At 44.3% G+C, this 18,239-nt stretch overlaps 1 protein-coding gene across 1 annotated transcript in view; it reads left to right on the top strand.

The window, feature by feature from the left end:
• The window catches only part of SLC35F3 (solute carrier family 35 member F3), a 189,763-nt gene that overhangs the window by 120,251 nt on the left and 51,273 nt on the right, over positions 1 to 18,239 (top strand). The window contains exon 3 of the mRNA XM_059835593.1: positions 17,585 to 17,909. Coding sequence (XP_059691576.1) covers positions 17,585 to 17,909 — 325 coding nt within the window. The remainder of the gene's footprint in view (positions 1 to 17,584; positions 17,910 to 18,239) is intronic.

Here is an 18,239-nt window from a genome sequence, read left to right as displayed (position 1 = left end):
CCCGCCGCCCGCCCACGGGTCGCGCAGCTCCCCCGCCGCCGGGCATCGCGCCGGCGCCCACCCCCATCCCCCGCCCCGCTCTGCTCCGGCTCTTTCCTCCCCCACGCTCCAGAAACAGAGCTCTTCTGGAGCTCCCCTCGGGGACCCGGAGCGACCTGCAGGCCCCTGGCAAGTACCTGCCCGGTGAGACCCCCGGCAGGAGGGAGGGGGGGTACTGGAGAGATTTGACCCCAGATGGAGGGACACAGCCGTGTCCCAGCCGTCTGCCCTCACCTCTGGTTGCCAGTCCAGCTGCATGGTAGTGGTGGGGTTGGGGGCTCTGTGGCCAGGAGGGACATTAGGAGCCCAACAGCAGTAGGGAGTTGGCAGACCTTCAGGGGCCATGGGGACCTCTGGGGACTTTCAGGGACCATGGCTGGGGACCTTGAAAAGGGCAGTGAAGTGCTCCGGAGGGCCTCCCAGAGAGCTCTGAAGCTCTGGACGTAGCTGGTGGGGAGAGGTCTGGGGCGAGGAGCTGTGGTCATGGGTAGAAACCTGTAGGCCATGTCCTGGAGAGGCAGAGCTGGTGAGGTGGAGGGGGGGGTGATACGGTGGCAGGAGGAACAGAAGGAGGGTGCAGGTCAGGAAGAGGGATGGATATGGAGCTCAGTTCCTGAAGGAAGGGCAAAGAGGAGGTCACTGGTTTGGGGGATCCACTGGAGGATGTGGTGGTTGGTTGAGAGAATGGTGTTGGTGAGAGGAGAATGGTTGGCTGAGAGGAATGGAGGGAGGAGAGGCAGAAAGGGATGAGCAAGATGAGGCAAAGAGGAAGAACAACTCAAAAAAAGGGAATGATTGAACAGCAAGAGGTAAAATATGAACGTGAGACTCAATAGAAAGCTCATGAAGAAGAAAAAAAGTAATATTGAGAAACTGAGGAACAAAGAAAGGAAAAAAAAAAATGGTAGCAATAGCTCTGTGGAAGAGAAAGTGAGAAAATGCAGAAATGCCCAAGAGGGGCAAAGGAACTAAAATCAGCAAGTAAAAGTAGAAAATCAGGCGTACCTGAAGGTTGTTATTTCAGTTCATGGAGAATACAGCTGTTGCATTCCCCCAACGTAAAAACCACCTGCTGTAGAGGTAAGAAAAAGGACCTCAGTCTTCTGACTAAAAGAAGAGCAGGCCTGATCTTCATTACACTATAATTAGAATTAAAAAAAGCCCTTGGAGTTAGCCCCGTGCACAGTAGAGTGTTTCTCTCAAGGTTCACGTTGGAGGCTTCTCTGGGCAGGGAGCACGTCTCCCTTTCTTTTGGTGCACTGCACATGCTTTATGAATCATAAATAATAATAACCCACCAGGTTCCAGCTTTGAAATGTGGGTCATCTCATTCCTCTTCTACCAGTTCAAATACAGTTTATTACCTACCTTATATAGAAACAGAAGCAGCACAATCTTTCCCTGTGCCATAAAATTGAATCCTTTCAAGCATTTCCATCAACGCTCTGCATACCAGCTCTCAGATACCCTATCGCCGCCCACCAGGGACTTTGTTGACCTAGTTGGACTTTTCCTTCTTTACTTCAGATTCTTTTTTCCTTTATCATCAATGGCAAAATCTAAATTGCCTTGATGGTGTATGATGGGGCCCAGAGGTTGTACAGAGGCAGGTAAGAGTTTCCTTTGCTGTTTGCTTCCTTTTAATGAAACAGACTGGCTTTGTTTGAGAGCTTCTCTTTCCAAATCAATTGACAACATTTCCTTTCAGACTAATATTGACTAATTTTGCCAGCTGGTGTTTAGAGCCATATGAAAAAGCCACGATGTAGTTACAGGCAAAAATAAAGTGAAGCAGTGGGCATACTGTGGACTGCTTGCTTCCCATGGTCCATCTGCCTTACCCCTGGCAAAGATTTGCCTTCCTGAAGTTCTCTGGTAGCCCAAGTCCCTTGCAAAGGCATAGCCAATGCTGCAAGAGCAAGACAAGAAAAACTTTCCTCTGCTTTGTAGTTATGATTATTTTCTCCCCATCAACCACCATCAAAGCATTTCAAGGATCTTTGGCAGAACCACTAGGAATATGTTTCACTCTAGGATAGTTAGCCAAGAGGAGCCTTTCATTGATATGCATTGCTGTAAAGCCTTCCAGCATTCCCTCTATTTTCCTGTCGGTGCAGTAGCTTCTTTGCTTTAAAAGGGAGATAAGGACTTCATGCGTCTTCAGAAGCGTGACTGCCATTTCAAATTATTTCAGAAATTGGATCATCGGTATGCACTGAGCCTGCTGTACCAGCGCTTTTCAAGACAACTCTATCTACATGCATCACTCAGGCAGGCAGTAACCATTCCATGTGTTTTCTGTGCCTGGTGCCATTGCATACACTTCATGTTTTGAGAAAGGTAGGCTTGGTGCCTGCTTTGTGCCTGTCCGTCTTTCTGATGTTGTTTTTCTCCCCAGTTTCCATCCATGCTGCAATGCCCATTTCTCTCAGACCAGCCAGTTGGCTGGTTTCACCCTATTTGCACCTGAAAGCACAGTGTGCTTCGAGGACTGACTTCCCTTCCATTTGAAGGTAAATATTTCCATCCCCGCTCTGCATCTTGGGATCTTCCAGAGATAGCTGACATCAGCTTTCATGAGGAGCTGCAGGACAATCACCTTGCCAGAGAAAACCCATCCTCCACTTAATTAGCTCCTACTTAGTGCTACTTATTCCCAGGCTTCCAGCACCAAAGAAACGGTACTGGAGCCTCCCCATATATATATAGCATGTTTCCTCTGCACTGTTCTGGTGATATTCAAAGTTGCTTATAATGCAAATGATACCTTTCTGCTTTCACTTATTACACATTTAGATATTTACATCTAAGCTGAGTTGCTGTGGAACCAGATTCTGCCACATGCTCAGCTGGAGTAACATTGTTTGCATCACTGGAGTTGCAGGGAATTTGTACAAGTGCAAATGAGAAATGAATCCGGCATTTAATATATTGCATGCCTGCAGGGAATTCAACACAAGCATATCAACACTGTAATCACTTTAATAATAAATCTTTTTCACTTCTTTAGCAAGCACAAACTGAAGATCCCAAGCACAGCAAAAACTTTCATGAGTGGCTGTCTGGTTCCTTAAGATATACAATTCTTATTATCCTCATTTTGCAGATGGGGCAGCCAAGAAACTGCAGAATGAAGCAACTTGTCTAAAAACACAGCACATCTTTTCACAGTGCAGGCGAAAAAAGACTTAGCGTTGATATGACTAGATCCTCAAACTTCCCACACGTGTCTTCTGGCCACGGGATGGCACTGCCACGAATGGATGCAATAGGGGTGTGAGAGGACTTCTTTTCCTGAAGTCAATGACTTCGAATTCGTACTAAAGCTTCCTTTTTGGGAAATAAGCTGAAATGCTGCATAAATATATCTCCGGTTAAATACTCTGTAACTTTTAGCAGTGTTCTGCTGGTGGCATCTAAAGGTTTTGGCAGTCAGGCAGCGCTTGTTCATACTTTGACTGAGCACTAGGACAGACCCTGTGAAAATTTCACCCAGGAGTCAGCGTTTGTAGAAGCAAGAATTGTGCCTACTGGTCTTTTTTATGTGAGAGCTGTACATTATAGAAATGTGGAGTGCTTGTGCGTTCTGGAAAGCGGAAGCAGCTGGAGAGCAGGAGAGGCCGGTGGTTCAGCAGCTCAGCCAGGGCTGTGGGTTTGTGTGTGCTTCCCCACTGAAGTGGCCTTTGTGAGCAATGGGTGCTGGCTTCTGCGGGGAGTAGTTTTCAGAATGTTTGCTTTTGATCAGCCCGTCTTCCTGCACAGAAGACAGTCTTAGATGGAAACATTCACTATCAGGGCAGAGACCATCAAACTCACCCTGTGCTTTCTCCATAGTTGTGGTAGCAGCTTTTGCTTGCTCCTGACCGGAGCTGGGGTGGAGTGAATGATCTAGGGGTGAAGGTAATGGTAACAGGCTTGCATGCAGCTACCAGAATGAATGGGGATGTAAGTTTGCTGTGTGTCTGCTTCTCCATGGTACCTGCCAGCATGCTCTCTGTTACTACAGCACAAAGTCAATGTGACTTACTCCTCTGATGGAAAAGCGGTACCCTCTTCCACGTTTACTGTGGGTACTGAGTGTTCAGTGTACATAGGCAGTAATTACACTCTGGCTTTGCCCCAGGGCAACTTTTGCCCAATTTTCCTATTCCTTGCGGTATTTTCAGTTAACACAACAGCGTATTTGAGCAGCTATCCAAGATCTTGTTCCAAAGGCGTGAGGAGTTTCTTGTTGCATAACACCTGGCTCCCTTCCCAAATGGCACTGTGCTTTCTTATGCTTTAAACAGCCTCAAAACGGGCTGCTCTTAGCTGTGCTAGGCTTAGTCACTGGGGATTCTGACCAGCTCATCTTTGATCGTGTCCCACTGGTTATTTCACATACCATCTCGCCTGTGAAAACTCATAAGCTATAGGTTTGGAGGTTACTCATTACTTCTGCACCGTATGTCCCCTTCCCAAATGATATAAAAATAAAATGAGAGCATTTTGACGTTACTAAACTAATGCCAGAGCAGGAGTTTTAATGCATCACGAAGCAGAAGGATATTAAAGTTATTAAAGATTCATCCAAGCTTCCTTACTTTAGTGGCTGAAATGAGCCAATATGTACACACTATGGACAAACAATAGTTTCATTTACAGTGACAGAATTTAAGAATAACAGCAACCATTGAATCATCTTCTTAGACCTTCTGTAGGTCACAGGCCATTGCATTTTACCCACTTATCCTTAAATGAAGGAAGGTGCTTTTTCTAGTCATCTTGAATCAATTTAGGCATTTCCTCTCAAAAAATAAGCAGATTTCTAATCCATCTACTTAGTTACAGATTTCTCCCGTGAGAATTTGGAACAAGGACTAGTAAAAAATAAATATTAAGTCACCAGAATGCGTCATTCATTGTCTCCTATTTTCATTTTGTATTTCTTGTAAAAGAATAGATCATCATAGATCATAGGCTATTTCAGTTGGAAGGGACGTACAATGATCATCTTGTCCAACTGCCTGACCACTTCAGGGCTGACCAAAAGTTAAAGCATGTTACTAAGGTCATTGTCCAAATACCTCTTAAACACTGACAGGGCGTGGGGCATCGACCACCTCTCTAGGAAGCCTGTTCCAGTGTTTGACCACCCTCTCGGTAAAGAAATGCTTCCTGATGTCCAGTCTAAACATCCCCTGGTGCAGCTTTGAACCATTCCCACACATCCTATCACCGGGTACCAGGGAGAAGGGATCAGCACCTCCCTCTCCACGTTCCCTCCTCAGGAAGCTGTAGGGAGCAATGAGGTTGCCCCTCAGCCTCCTCTTCTCCAAACTTGGCAAGCCCAAAGTCCTCAGCCGTTCCTCACAGGACATTCCTTCCAGCCCTTTCACCAGCTTTGTTGCCCTCCTCTGGACACATTCAAGGACCTTCACATCCTTCTTAAATTGTGAGGCCCAGAACTGCACACAGTATTCAAGGTGAGGCTATTGCAACGCTGAATACAGCAGGATAATCCCCTCTTTTGACCAGCTGGTTATACTGTGTTTGATGCACCCCCGGGTGCAGTTTGCCCTCTTGGCTGCCAAAAATTTTGCCCCTCTTTCCTAATGGCTGACAATTGTAGACAGTAGGATTTGTAGCATAGAAGCAGTTCAGTATAAGAGCCAGAGTTCAGAAAAGACTAGTAGTTCAATGTAAAAGTCTATGATAGCTTAACATGTATTCCCCAGCAATTTCCCAGTTACAAGCCTCATATATAGCATTATTTATGTTGTAGCTTTCCTAGCACATTATACCCGGCACAGCACATTCACTTATGTACGAAACAGCTCCCTCCACTTGGCTGGAGTACCATTGCCAACCTTTAGTCCCCAGCCCAGTTAATCTTTGTTGATTATAAACCTTGAGATGCCACTGCAGTCCTGGATAGCATCCTGTGGAAGCAGGAATTTGGCCAATAAAAGTAGATTTACTTTGTAATCTTCACTGAGTTTTGCTGACGGCCACTGCAGCATAAGATCAAAGGCAACAGGAAACAAGGAGTTTTTAGCACTGCAGAGATGGCTTGCTTTTAAGCAGAGCTGCCCACCAGTTGTGTTGGCACCATGTATTGGAGGAGCCAGGTACCACCTCTGATGTTAACTTCCCAGTTCCAGGAACTTGGATCCACTCTACCTGGACATAATGCAGGGGTACCTAGCCTGGAAATTTTGTGAGTCCTACTCAAGGCATGAATTTCACCATGGGATCTAGCACCCTTTGGTTATACAAAAGTTATATGTTGACTCTTCTTGAAGTAATAGGTATACATTTTGCTCAGTATCACTATTTTTGGCCAAAAACCTCCTTAAATAAAAAAAAAGCGAGCTTCATAAGCTTTGTAATTCAGTCATGGAGAATAGAGAAGTGAGGAAGTATGATCTAGAAATGCGTGTTCCACAATCACCTCAAATTCCCTAGTGCAAGTCTCAGCAAGGATAGTACTGCATTTATGGCTGAAAAAGGCATGAGTCTGTCTTCTGTGGCTGATTGAAACAAGTGAGGAATAGCAGGCTGCAAAAGCCTTTCTCACTGAAAAGAGGAAAAGGCAAGTATCAGAGAGAAGATAGAAACTAGAATTTTTGCACGTAATGTATTTTTTCTCTGAGTTATACTGAGTGCCTTGGTGCCAACATGGGTCTAGCCAAACCTAGCTTTGTTATCAAAGGAGACCCAGCTTTTGCTGATCTTGCTGGTGAGATGTGAGGAGACATCCTCTTCTTTCTTCTGGTAGATACTTGAGCAGCAAATCATTTGGGGACTTCTCTGGATATATGTACCTTACTCCAACGACTGTGAGCACACTCAAGTCCATGTCAAGTCCACTCTAATATCTGGTTATTGGTTGACAGAGAACAGATGCTCCAACTATCTTGTCCTGAAGTTAGGATCTAAAAAAAGCGTTATGTTTAAGGTTCAATAGCAGGTTAAACCTTTAGCTTCTAAGAGAACGATCAATTGGAGTTAGCATTCAGTATGCAAGAAACCAATGGGCTATAGCAAAATCTTCTGTCTAAAACTGTGTTTACTTGAAAGCCAAGCAGCTCTGAATTTTGGAAAGCTCCATAAGGGAGAAAGAACATTGTCTTGTTTTTGATAAAATGCAGCCAGCATAGCCTCCACAGCTAGCATGAATTCACTTACCTCTTAATATAATACCTGTATATATGTAGTGATATAAATGTGCTATTTATATTAGTATAAGTAGCTGAATTTCCTTGGAGATAAAACTATTACTCAAGAAAGACTTGTGGCACTCAAACGCCTGGCTGATTAATACAGAAACTGCCTGCAGAGAATCCGGTTTGGTTTTTTCACCAGAACTGACAATCATCTCTCAAACCTTTGTTCAGGGTGAAATTTGCACAGACCGTGATTAAAATTTGCCCAGAATATAGTTTTGGTCATACCTTATTTTTGTTCTAATGGAAGTTCTGCTCCCACAGAGATGCTGGTCTCCTCAAAGTCAATGGTGAAACTCCCAGTGACCTCACCAGGTAGCTCACTGTAAGCTTCAGTCCAATTTTTAATCAAGAAGTGAATGCAGAATAACGAGGGGAAAAAAAAAATCTCTTTTTCCATACTATCAAGAATATGTATCTCATAATCAGGTTTATTCTTTATGTGCTTTTATGGCTGTTACTTTCCAGTACCACAATGCTGATACTGTAATAAGCACCCAGTATCTTCCATTTTCACTCTGGACTCCAGTCATGCATTCTGATTAATAATAAAAAGGACAGTATTTAGGGGAACTCCCCACCCCACAACATGGAATATCATATCTTAATGAGGCCCATTCATGTGCAGCACTTTTAATAGAATTCCTAAGCAGTTACCTCTGAAGATTAATTAAATGGATTAAAGTCCAAATTGCTGCAGAATGGAGTTGATAATTTTTCAGCTCTCTCTGTATCAGTAATAGGAATTAGAATATATGTTTTGCAGGAAGTTTGTTGGAGTATTTGACAGAGGAAGAAAGAAATATGTATGCTAAGGAAGAGAATTTAGCATATTTTCAACAAATATGTGCAGATTATTTAATTCCAACTCTTAGTAAGCTTAGGTATACTATTTAGCACAGGATGAAAGAGAAATTAATGTATGATAACCATAGTGATAGAAAATGCTATATCTGTGAGTAGTACTTTAGGATTTGGGAGTACGAGAAACTTATGCTGATTTGGTACAAGTTAAGCTATATGGACGACCTGGTGGTATCAGTGATACGGGACAGATTTCCACAGGCAAGAGGACAGGAGAATCATTTTGATTGCCTGTGAGCCAATACATCTATTTTCTACCATGTTGAAATTAAGGTGGGGTGATCGGTTAAGTTTGAATATCCTGCATAGATTATCATAACACTTTATTTTGTATAATTAGTTAATTTATATTATGACTTCCAATAGCAAAAGAGGGTCTGAACTCACGCTGCGTTCACCTTGCTTTGAATCTGTGTTCATACAGTTTTCCCTGTTTCCTGATACCTACATCCCTTATTCTGTAGCCTCAGGCAAATTCAGACCTTCTGACCTAATAGGTTAATACCCTGTTTTTGTTCTTTAAAATAACCTCTACCGTGGATTCTAAAACTATCTACTATATTGATTTATTCTTAATTTAGTCATGCCATTCCATGATCAAATTAAGTAAGATTATTTTTATCTGTTCCTGTAAAAGCAAAGTATTTAAAGAAAGTGCTTTAAACTTTTACTTTTCCAAAAAGCATCTAAAAATCCACATGTGCAATGCCATTTTGACCAAATATTCTCATTTAAAAACTGATTTAATAAAGGTTTATGGGGTTTTGTCATTTTTTGATTACGATACATTAATTGGTATTCATTAAAAAATATAATACTGGTCTGTTAGACCTTCAGCACTGCCATGGTTGGAAAGTTGGGGAAATGTGCACAGACAAACCCAAAGTCATTGCAGCACTAAGTGTTGCAGTCCCATCTGCCAGCCACCCATGGGGACTCACAGCTTCCCCATAGGAACCCAAGAGCAATTTCCTTAAAAATCACACGCACAGCAACCATATGGACCAAAGGTCCGTCTGGTCCTGTCTCCAGCTCATTCGAATTCATCAGGAAAGTGTATTTTCTAGCCTGAGATGCATCTCTCGCAGTGTGGGTGTGCTGGCAGCTGCAGTTTCCCCAGATGTAGGAAACAATTTTTTCTCTGTTTTTTGCTTTGTTCCTAGTAATTTTTGGCAGTTATTTTGCTTTTTTGGCTGCTCCTGAACACTGAGTTACCCTTTTTGTCGAGCAGCCTGTGAAGGGCTCAGGATCCCTGGTGGCAATGGCCAAAGCCCATTGCTGTGTGTGCAGAATGTGAATTGTTTACTCCCGCCTCCACCTCTTTATCGGCACACTTCTCCATCTGCCGATTTATGACCCAGTCACATAGCCTATCATCCTTTGCAGCTGCCCCTTACCCCTGCTCACCTGCCTAACTTCATGTCATTAGGAAACTTTGTCACCTCACCGCTCGCCCCCTTGTTCACGTTACCTACGGTGATGGTGAAGCATGAGGGTCCCACAGCAGACCTCTGCAGAGGTTCAGCTACTTCCCTCATTGCTGTATTTACTCCTCACTGATTTCCTATCTTGTACTGAGCCTTTTATCCATTACAGCACCTTCCCTATCTTGCTTGTTTTCTGTAAGGGCCTTTGGAGTGGGATTTTGTCAGAAGCCTCTTAAAAACCTAGAAAGAGGAAATGCATCTCCTTTATCAATGTGCCTGTTGACCCCCATCAAAGTGGGGATGAATCACCAACCCAGAGAGTTGTGGTGAATGGAGTCAAATCCAGTTGGCGGTTGGTCACAAGCAGAGTCCCCCAGGGCTCAGTTTTGGGACCGGTCTTGTTTAATATCTTTATTGATGATCTGGATGAGGGGATCAAGTGCTCCCTCAGTAAGTTTGCAGACAACACCAAGTTGGGCAGGAGCATTGATCTGCTCGAGGGTAAGAAGGCTCTGCAGAGGGATCTGGACAGGCTGGATCAATGGGCCAAGGCCAACTATATGAGGTTCAACAAGGCCAAGTGTTGAGTCCTACAGTTGGGTCACAAGAACCCCATGCAGTGCTACAGGCTTGGGGACGAGTGGCTGGAAAGCTGCCCTGCAGAAAAGGACCTGGGGGTGTTGATTGACAGCCGGCTGAAGATGAGCCAGCAGTGTGCCCAGGTGGCCAAGAAGGCCAACAGCATCCTGGCCTGTATCAGAAACAGTGTGGCCAGCAGGAGTAGGGAGGTGATCATGCCCCTGTACTCGGTGCTGGTGAGGCCGCACCTCGAATACTGTGTTCAGTTTTGGGCCCCTCACTACAAGAAGGACATTGAGGTGCTGGAGCGTGTCCAGAGAAGGGCGACGAAGCTGGTGAGGGGTCTGGAGCACGAGTCTTATGAGGAGCAGCTGAGGGAACTGGGGTTGTTCAGTCTGCAGAAGAGGAGGCTGAGGGGAGACCTCATTGCTCTCTACAACTACCTGAAAGGGGGTTGCAGAGAGGTGGGTGTTGGCCTCTTCTCCCAAGTGACTAGCGACAGGACAAGAGGAAATGGCCTCAAGTTGCACCAGGGGAGGTTTAGGCTGGATATCAGGAAACATTTCTTTATGGAAAGAGTGGTGAAGCATTGAAACAGGCTGCCCAGGGAGGTGGTGGAGTCACCATCACTGGAGGTGTTCAAGGAACGTGTGGACGTGGCATAGCGGGACATGGTTTAGTGGGCATGGTGGTGTTGGGTTGATGGTTGGACTTGATGATCTTACAGGTCTTTTCCAACCTTAATGATTCTGTGATCTAGCTTGCCTGGTAGGTAATGCCGACCAGAGTCCTGTCCTTTATGCCATGCTAAGATGCCCATTCCTCACTATTGCTCACTCACTATTGCACTTACCACTCTGTTTCAGCGTTGAGTTGGCAGCTAAGTGGCTGAACCCTTTCCTTCAAAAAGTAGAGATGGAGTCTGTGCTCCTCTTCAGTAGCTCAGTGCGTAGAGCAGCTTCCCACCTCCTGTGCTAGAAGGGGCAGGGATCCTGTCTGCCCAAGTGGGTGCCCTATTCCACAAGCCTTCCAAGGCCAGGAGAACCCAGATATCAGCAAAGCTGGTCTGCTTAGAATAGAAAACATCCTTATTTATTGGTAAAGTGTGAAATGAGGAGGTCATTTGCCCAGAGTAGAAAAAGTGAGGCTCTAGGCTTTCTTCCAATGACTACTTCAAATACAGAATGGAAATATTTCTTGGCGATGACTCTTAAAATGAGAGATGGAAACTCTCAAATGTGTCTTTGAATCCTGACAGGGTCTGGGTGTAAGAGAGGCACAAACCTGCTTAGGAGTCATGGTGCTTAGGCATGCTCAGGAATAGATTCTTTGGCATCTGAGGAACTCTAGTGTGGTTGGGAGGAGGATGCAGCTGGTGCAAGCAGCCTTGGCAAAGCTAAAGCTAATTTGGAGCAGGAGGGAATGTCCCTTGATGCAGAAGTTAGGCTGTGCGTGCTCTCATTACTGCTCTGTGCAGCAGAGACATAGGCTTTTGGAAAGGTTGATACATGGAGATTACTGGCTTCAGAAAAGAAATATTAACAGTTCCTTAAAACATCAGGATGGCCTGCGAAAGGAGAGAGTGTCGTGGACAACGGCATGAGAAAGCTGCAGTAGCTACTGGGTGATCTGCCAGGCGCTAGATGAGTCCCTAAGACCTCACTGTTCAACCTGACCAACTGTGAAGAAAGTGCCTGGGCAACATATCTGAATAAACATAATTTCAGATTTAGACAACTACAGTGGCAATTAGAGACGTAAATAACTTTGTGGATTTGGTACTTCATCTTCTCTTCACAGGATGATGCCTCAGCTGTTTTTTAACAGCTCAGCTCAAAAATCCTGGACAGCTAAATAATGCACAGCTAGTGTGGTAGACAGGAATGGGATAAAAACACTTTGAGGAGTTTGGGAGTCTGCTACTGAGGCAAATAGTATTGTGTGTCCAGAAAACCACCACCAGAAGTCATCGTGTGTGTTCTTAGGGTATGTTTGTAACTGGTAAGTAATTGTGTTGGAACTAATGGTCTCCCACTGATCAGTCTGTGTAGTAATTATTGGGTGAAGAGGAAGTCACACAGCATTCAAGGTTGTGAGAATATATCTTATGTAGTGTCCAGCTACAATCCCCCTGCAAGTCATGGGTTTCTAGAGCTCTAACCACGCTGAAGGTCAGGTGCTGTCTTACAGGACTTGCCTCAGCTCCTTCTCCCCTATTTATGATAAGCATGCAACAGTTTTGCAAGCTTTACAAACTTGTTCTGTGCAATGCCCAAGCAGCTACAAAACGTTTGAGAGGCTGGCAAAATGGAAATGCCCTGAAGATGGCTCATTTGTAGTTGTCACAGAGACCTGTGAGGGTTCTTCCTTTTGTCAGATTTTTTTTCCAGAAGTCTGATTTAAAGAGCTGTTTAAGAATATACTTACGTTGAAGCATATTTGTAGCCTGGAGAAGCTGGCGGAGTTGTGCATTATGACTAGGCACGTGTTTCAGTCCCTAATAGGCAGGACCTTAGTCCGTGAGGCTCACTTTCTCACTCTGAAGGGTTGGCAAGGGCACCCAGCGCTTTTGTAATACTGCTTTCACTCATTTGCTGACTAGATGGCAACAACTAAAGCAGTTCATTGGTGACAGCTAAATGTTTGTGTGGCAGGGCCCGGCTCTGAGCCTAGCAGCGTTGTCTGCGATGGCTTTACTCTCTGTTCCTGACAGCAGCGGTGGAGAGGTGGGACTCATCTCACCCAGCTTCAGACACCTACACTAGAGACACCTACTTCTGAGCTTGTCGCTCCAGACTGTTTAGAGCTGGTGGAGAGAAACAAGCACTTGGAGAGGGTGATTCATCTGGCTTGTTTTAATCATCTACTTTAGGAGGAGATAAATCATGCTATGGAAATGTCTTTTCTGTCTACTAACTATGCAGAAAGTGTAAATGACTGTCTCAGATATACAAGTCTGCACAGCAGATGTCTCAAACTGAGAAAGATGAATGCCACCCTTGGTTTTTATCAGCATCACATTTTTAACATAGGTGCAGTGTGGTCCTATGGTAAGCCTTTAACTGGCTAGCTGTGCACAAGAGTCTTAAGCCTTAAAGCACTTTTGAAGTGGTCTGGACAGGCAATTTAAAGGTGTTACCTGTGCTGGGGTGGATTTTCTCTAACCCAGTGCAACCATCTGTAGTCAGTAAGAAAGGGCACATCGTCTAAGGCATCTACCTTACGTGGGGTGTGTAGTCCCTTCCAGTGCCTGTTTTCCTCCATGGCTTCAGCCAGGAGAGTGGGGTGAGTAGCTCAGATTTAGACATCCCTACCACAGGTATCTGAAGTCAGCTGAGCGGGGTCTTGCCCATAACGGAGGAAACAGAAGGACAGCTGTTTTCTGGGCTTGGGGATCCTTGTGGGTAATGGCATTGGCAGTAGCACTGGAGGTGATTTCCTTCCATTGCTTCTGAATGCCATGGGAGAGAGGTTGGGCTGAAAGGCAGGGAGGGGGAGTGATTCCATTTGGGATTTATGAAACAGGAAAATGAATGAACAAAAGAGAGGATGAAAAGCCAAAATTAGTAAAAGCAAGATCGTCATTTTTCCTCTATCTCAGCAACTTGATTTGTTCTTTTGGGGGATACAGTAGCATACAGAGCAGTCTGCTGCAAGGAGCAATGGAAGAAACCCAATAAAAGTCTGGAGGAGATGTCCAGAAATAAAATTCTTTAATGTCCTGTCTCATCCATTCTGAAAAGTCATTTTGCCGTCTTTAAATTAATGTGTATTCTGTTGCCAGCTGGCCCTTGTGCAGCGTTAGAAAGAGAGTGAAGAGCTTCTCATCCATGTCTGGGTTTGATGTCACCCCATCTGTGCACCTGCGATTTGGGTGAGGAAAAATGTCCCCATGCGGATACAGGGACTGGGCAGGGAAAGCTACAGCTCTGGGTGTTATGCATGCCAGCTGGCAGGCAAATCCCCAGCACAGTAAATAAGAGGATGAGACCACAGGGGTGTACATCATCTGTAGCATACACCATTTCCAAAGACAGTCTGTTTTTTTGGAGCAGATTACGTCCCAGGTATCCTCCAGGACAGTGCCGCATCCACTGGAAAAGGCTGTGCCTGTTTGGCATCTAGCCCTCCAGCAGTACAGAAAATCATGAGGGCACGATGCAGTTTCACTGATGGATAGTTAAAAAGTCTCAGCTTGTAACTGCTGATCACTGGGTCAGTGATTTTTACCCCAAAATATGGGGTAAATCTGTCATGTCTCGGTTAAGTTTTTACTGCATCCAGCAGGTAAATGCATCCAAAGAATGAACACCCCTAGAAATGTAAGCCTCGAGCTGCAAGATCTCTTTAGAAGTGATAGATGTAGTATTATCTTTTGCTGAAAGTGAACGTCTTTGTTGGTGTATTAACACAAAATTAAACGTACATGGACAAGTAATTTTGCCTGTGGAGTAGAGAAAGCATTAGTAAAGTTGCCATGGAATTCAGTTAAAAAGCAGTGATATTCATGCAAGCTGTCCAAATGAACTGCTGACTCATGTGTATGTGCACAGTGCAATGGGGAGCAGGGCAGGCAGCTGCAGCCCTTGGTGGGGAGAAGATCCTCACCAGTGTCTGTTGTGGTCACTGCAAACACTGCATTATTTTATGTTGAGTGTCTGGTGCATCAGATGGTATAGTTGTGATTTTTCCCCTTTTCAGTGATTGTCAAGACTACTGGGCCAGAGGGCCAGATATATTACCTTGCTGTCTCAGTGATTAATTCTTGTTTTAGAAAAAATAACACAGCTTCAGTGTTGTGATTCAGAGCACCTACTCATCTTGGGCTATCGTATACTCTAGTGGCTTAAGGCATGTTCCCTAGTGTTACGTATCTTCATCAGGAGAGGTTTAAATCCTGGTTTCCTGCTTCCTGGGGGAATAACTGCAGAGAAGACGGGGGTGGCAGGTACCCTGATAGCTATCTTCTAGAAGGAGGAACATTTTTGCCTTCCTCCCCAAGTAGTTGCGGGGATGCAAACTGTGAGTGGAGGAAGGCTCTTCCCTGCATTGACACAGTGGCACAAACCCCTTCTAAGCTCTCGCTTGGCACCCTGGCTGCCTGGATTCGTTTTTTCTGTGCCCAGCTCTCCCTGTGGTCTGTGGGAAGCATGCCGGAGTTTGTCAGGGTGTGTGAAGTGTTTGGTGTTGCAGTGACAACGCCCAGTAGAAAAGCTTGAGAGGAAAGGAAAAATTCAGTAATCATTGAGGGACTTGTGTGGTGGACAGCAAAGAGACCACTGGCAGCTGCCCATTGCGTGGTGAAGTTAAAAGAAATTAATGTACTGTTGTTCGGTAAACTGAACCCTGACCGGTCTGTGCGGCGAGTGAGGCAAGAAGCATTAGTTACAAGCAATGATGTAAAGAAAAGGTATTTAAATTATTTTGAATCAGCTAAGGGTTCACAGGCAGCCTTTTTTTTTTTCCATTCTGCCTTATTCTAACATTTAGCAGGTAGCTTGTAACCTTTCCCTTACATGTTTGATACAAAGCCACATGAACTTCAGGTAATTCATTGGCCTGCTGGTGCATCTCCCATTACGTGGGAAGCTGCCCACACAATCTTCTGTTGAAAACTGAAATAAGTGGAGAGATCAGCAACATCCCCGTCTCTCTTAAAGCTGCTCACAAAGACTAGATGTTTATACCTTTGCTGCTGTACACTCTTTTTAGATTTCAGGGTATCAAACAGAGGCCACAGTTTTTCCTGTTCCAAAATACAGCTTTACTAGGCAAACTAATGGTAGTCTTAGCTCAGATCATGCTTTTTTTATCTGTAAAGAAATAATTAAATAGTTCTCGCCATTGGAATAAATGTTTTCTTTAATAATGTGTTAGCTCATATAAATACAAATTTAGGTTAACCTGAAATAAGAGGCTTTAAGAGATTTTCCATTCCAAATACTGATTCTCACCAGGATAAGGAAAGATTTTTTGTGTGTGGATCTCTCTTAGTCTGCCTTGAACATATATAAATGTTTGGCAATAATAGAGTCTCTCATTGTCCTGTCTGCACTTATACTTCTCTTTTCACCTTTCAATGCATGCAGTGACCTCTGGACACTTTTGAAGTTGTAGGTTCCTGGCTTTCAGCGTGAATTACTATTACATCCTCCTTCAACTGAATGGACCAACGAAACTGAAGTCAGCCTTGAACAGAAATCACTGCTTAGCATTGCATGCAGGTGACTGACAGCTTTAGCAGATGTTAAATGTGGTGAATTTAAGGAAGGCAGGTGAAAGCCCTAAAGGCAGTGGCCTGCTGCTGAGGTCTACCAGCATGTTTTGGTCTCTGTAGGAACTGAACCACCTAACCTCACTTCGCTCATTCATTCCCAAGCTGGATACCGTATCTGCTGATAGCGGTACTATAGCAGGGCTATAACAATTAATGTTTAAGAACGTAAGTAAAGGGGCAAGGTATTTTAGGAGAGAAATTACCTTTTCATTAAACCAAGTGCTCTAATGTGTGAAAGAGACAATATTTTGGAAACACAAGCCTGAAGGAAGTTTTGATGGTTGTCATGCAGCTGATTTGAAACCAGACATACAGTGGATGCCGTCTTTAAAAATTATCACCTGGTTTGTATAGTGTCTGTAACTGGGCTGATTGGTGCTTGGGTGCGTGGCTGAGGAGCCGCCTCTAGTTTGGGACTCTGGACACTGGGGTCAGCAATAAGGCATGTGTGAAACCAAGGTTTCCAGCAGCATCCCAGGCTCAGTTATGCCAGGGCAAAGTTCCAGTCCATGTGCTGCATCGCATTTGGTGCAGGACTTGAGCTAAAAAAAGTTAGGGTTGCCTAATCTGAGATGCTCTTCAGGGCAGCCTATGGGTTGGTCTAATTTTTGCCATCTGGTTACAGCCTCAGGAGAGCAGTTTTGCTAGGGATCACCGAAATACTTGGTGATCCCAGTTCGGTATTAATGGTGCTACTTACATTGCAGTGATAGTGCTTAGCTTCTAGATTAAATACATTGTCACCTCTCTCCTTTTAAGAAACACCATATTCAGTAAGCTGCTCAATTCCACATTTTCCAAGACAATAACAATTCCAAGTGTTGTTGTAATCCCCTTTGCTGCTTTATTAAACTCAATGCTGTATTTTTCATTCATTTACACATCCTAACAGCATCAGTTTAAGTGGTGTGTTAAGCCTTTCTATGTACATCAGAGCAACATGCAATTTTCATTTCTGTTTTACCCAGTAGCTTCTAAATCTAGAGGTGATAATTATTATTTGCATTGTAATTATGCATCAATTGAACCAGAGCCTTTGCAATGATCTAAAAATGAAGGACATTTTGTGTCAAGATCTGGTGGGGTTTTTTTGATGGTAAAGCTCCACATGACTTCAGAAGGGCCTAGGATTTGAAAACTAAAATGCAGCCTGGATTTCCTTAGTAATCCTTGTGTTTTCTTCTCCCCAGGGGATGAGCGCTCCCGGGAGTCTCCAGCCCCAGCCGAAGCACAGATGCAAGCCGGGGCGGAAGGCAGTGGAAGGGTGAACCGCTGTTGCTGGAAATGCTCCGTGACACAACTCAAGAAGATTTTCTGGGGTGTGGCCGTGGTCCTGGGTGTCTGCTCCTCCTGGTCGGGTTCAACCCAGCTAGCAAAACTGACCTTTAAGAAATTCGATGCACCCTTCACTCTAACGTGGTTTGCAACAAACTGGAACTTTTTATTCTTTCCTTTGTATTATCTTGGACATGTTTTTAAGTCAGCTGAAAAGCAGTCTCCAAAGCAAAGATACAGGTATGGGAGCTTTTGTTTTTTCTCCTGTGGCTCTTGCATGCTGCTCTACCTCTAGCGGACATTTTATTCAGATCAGCCAGTTAAATCAAACTTGCATTTGCTTTCCTCTTCAGGTTTGTTAAAGGATGTTTTGAATTAATTCTGTGTCCTGTTCTAGGTGGTATGTTATTATTCTTAATATAATTTCAGTCCAACAGTGAGAAATCCAGGTTTATTTCTGATACATACAAGTCGCGTAATGAAGTCCACATTTTCTGCAATTGCTTCTCAAGAGTTTTCTGTTCAAACCTCTTGTGAACATAATTTTTTTTATTAATATCTTCTTCCTCT

Source organism: Gavia stellata, chromosome 2 (assembly GCF_030936135.1).
Source record: "Gavia stellata isolate bGavSte3 chromosome 2, bGavSte3.hap2, whole genome shotgun sequence".
NCBI classification, from domain to species: domain Eukaryota; kingdom Metazoa; phylum Chordata; class Aves; order Gaviiformes; family Gaviidae; genus Gavia; species Gavia stellata.
This window is presented reverse-complemented; position numbering and strand designations above follow the sequence as displayed.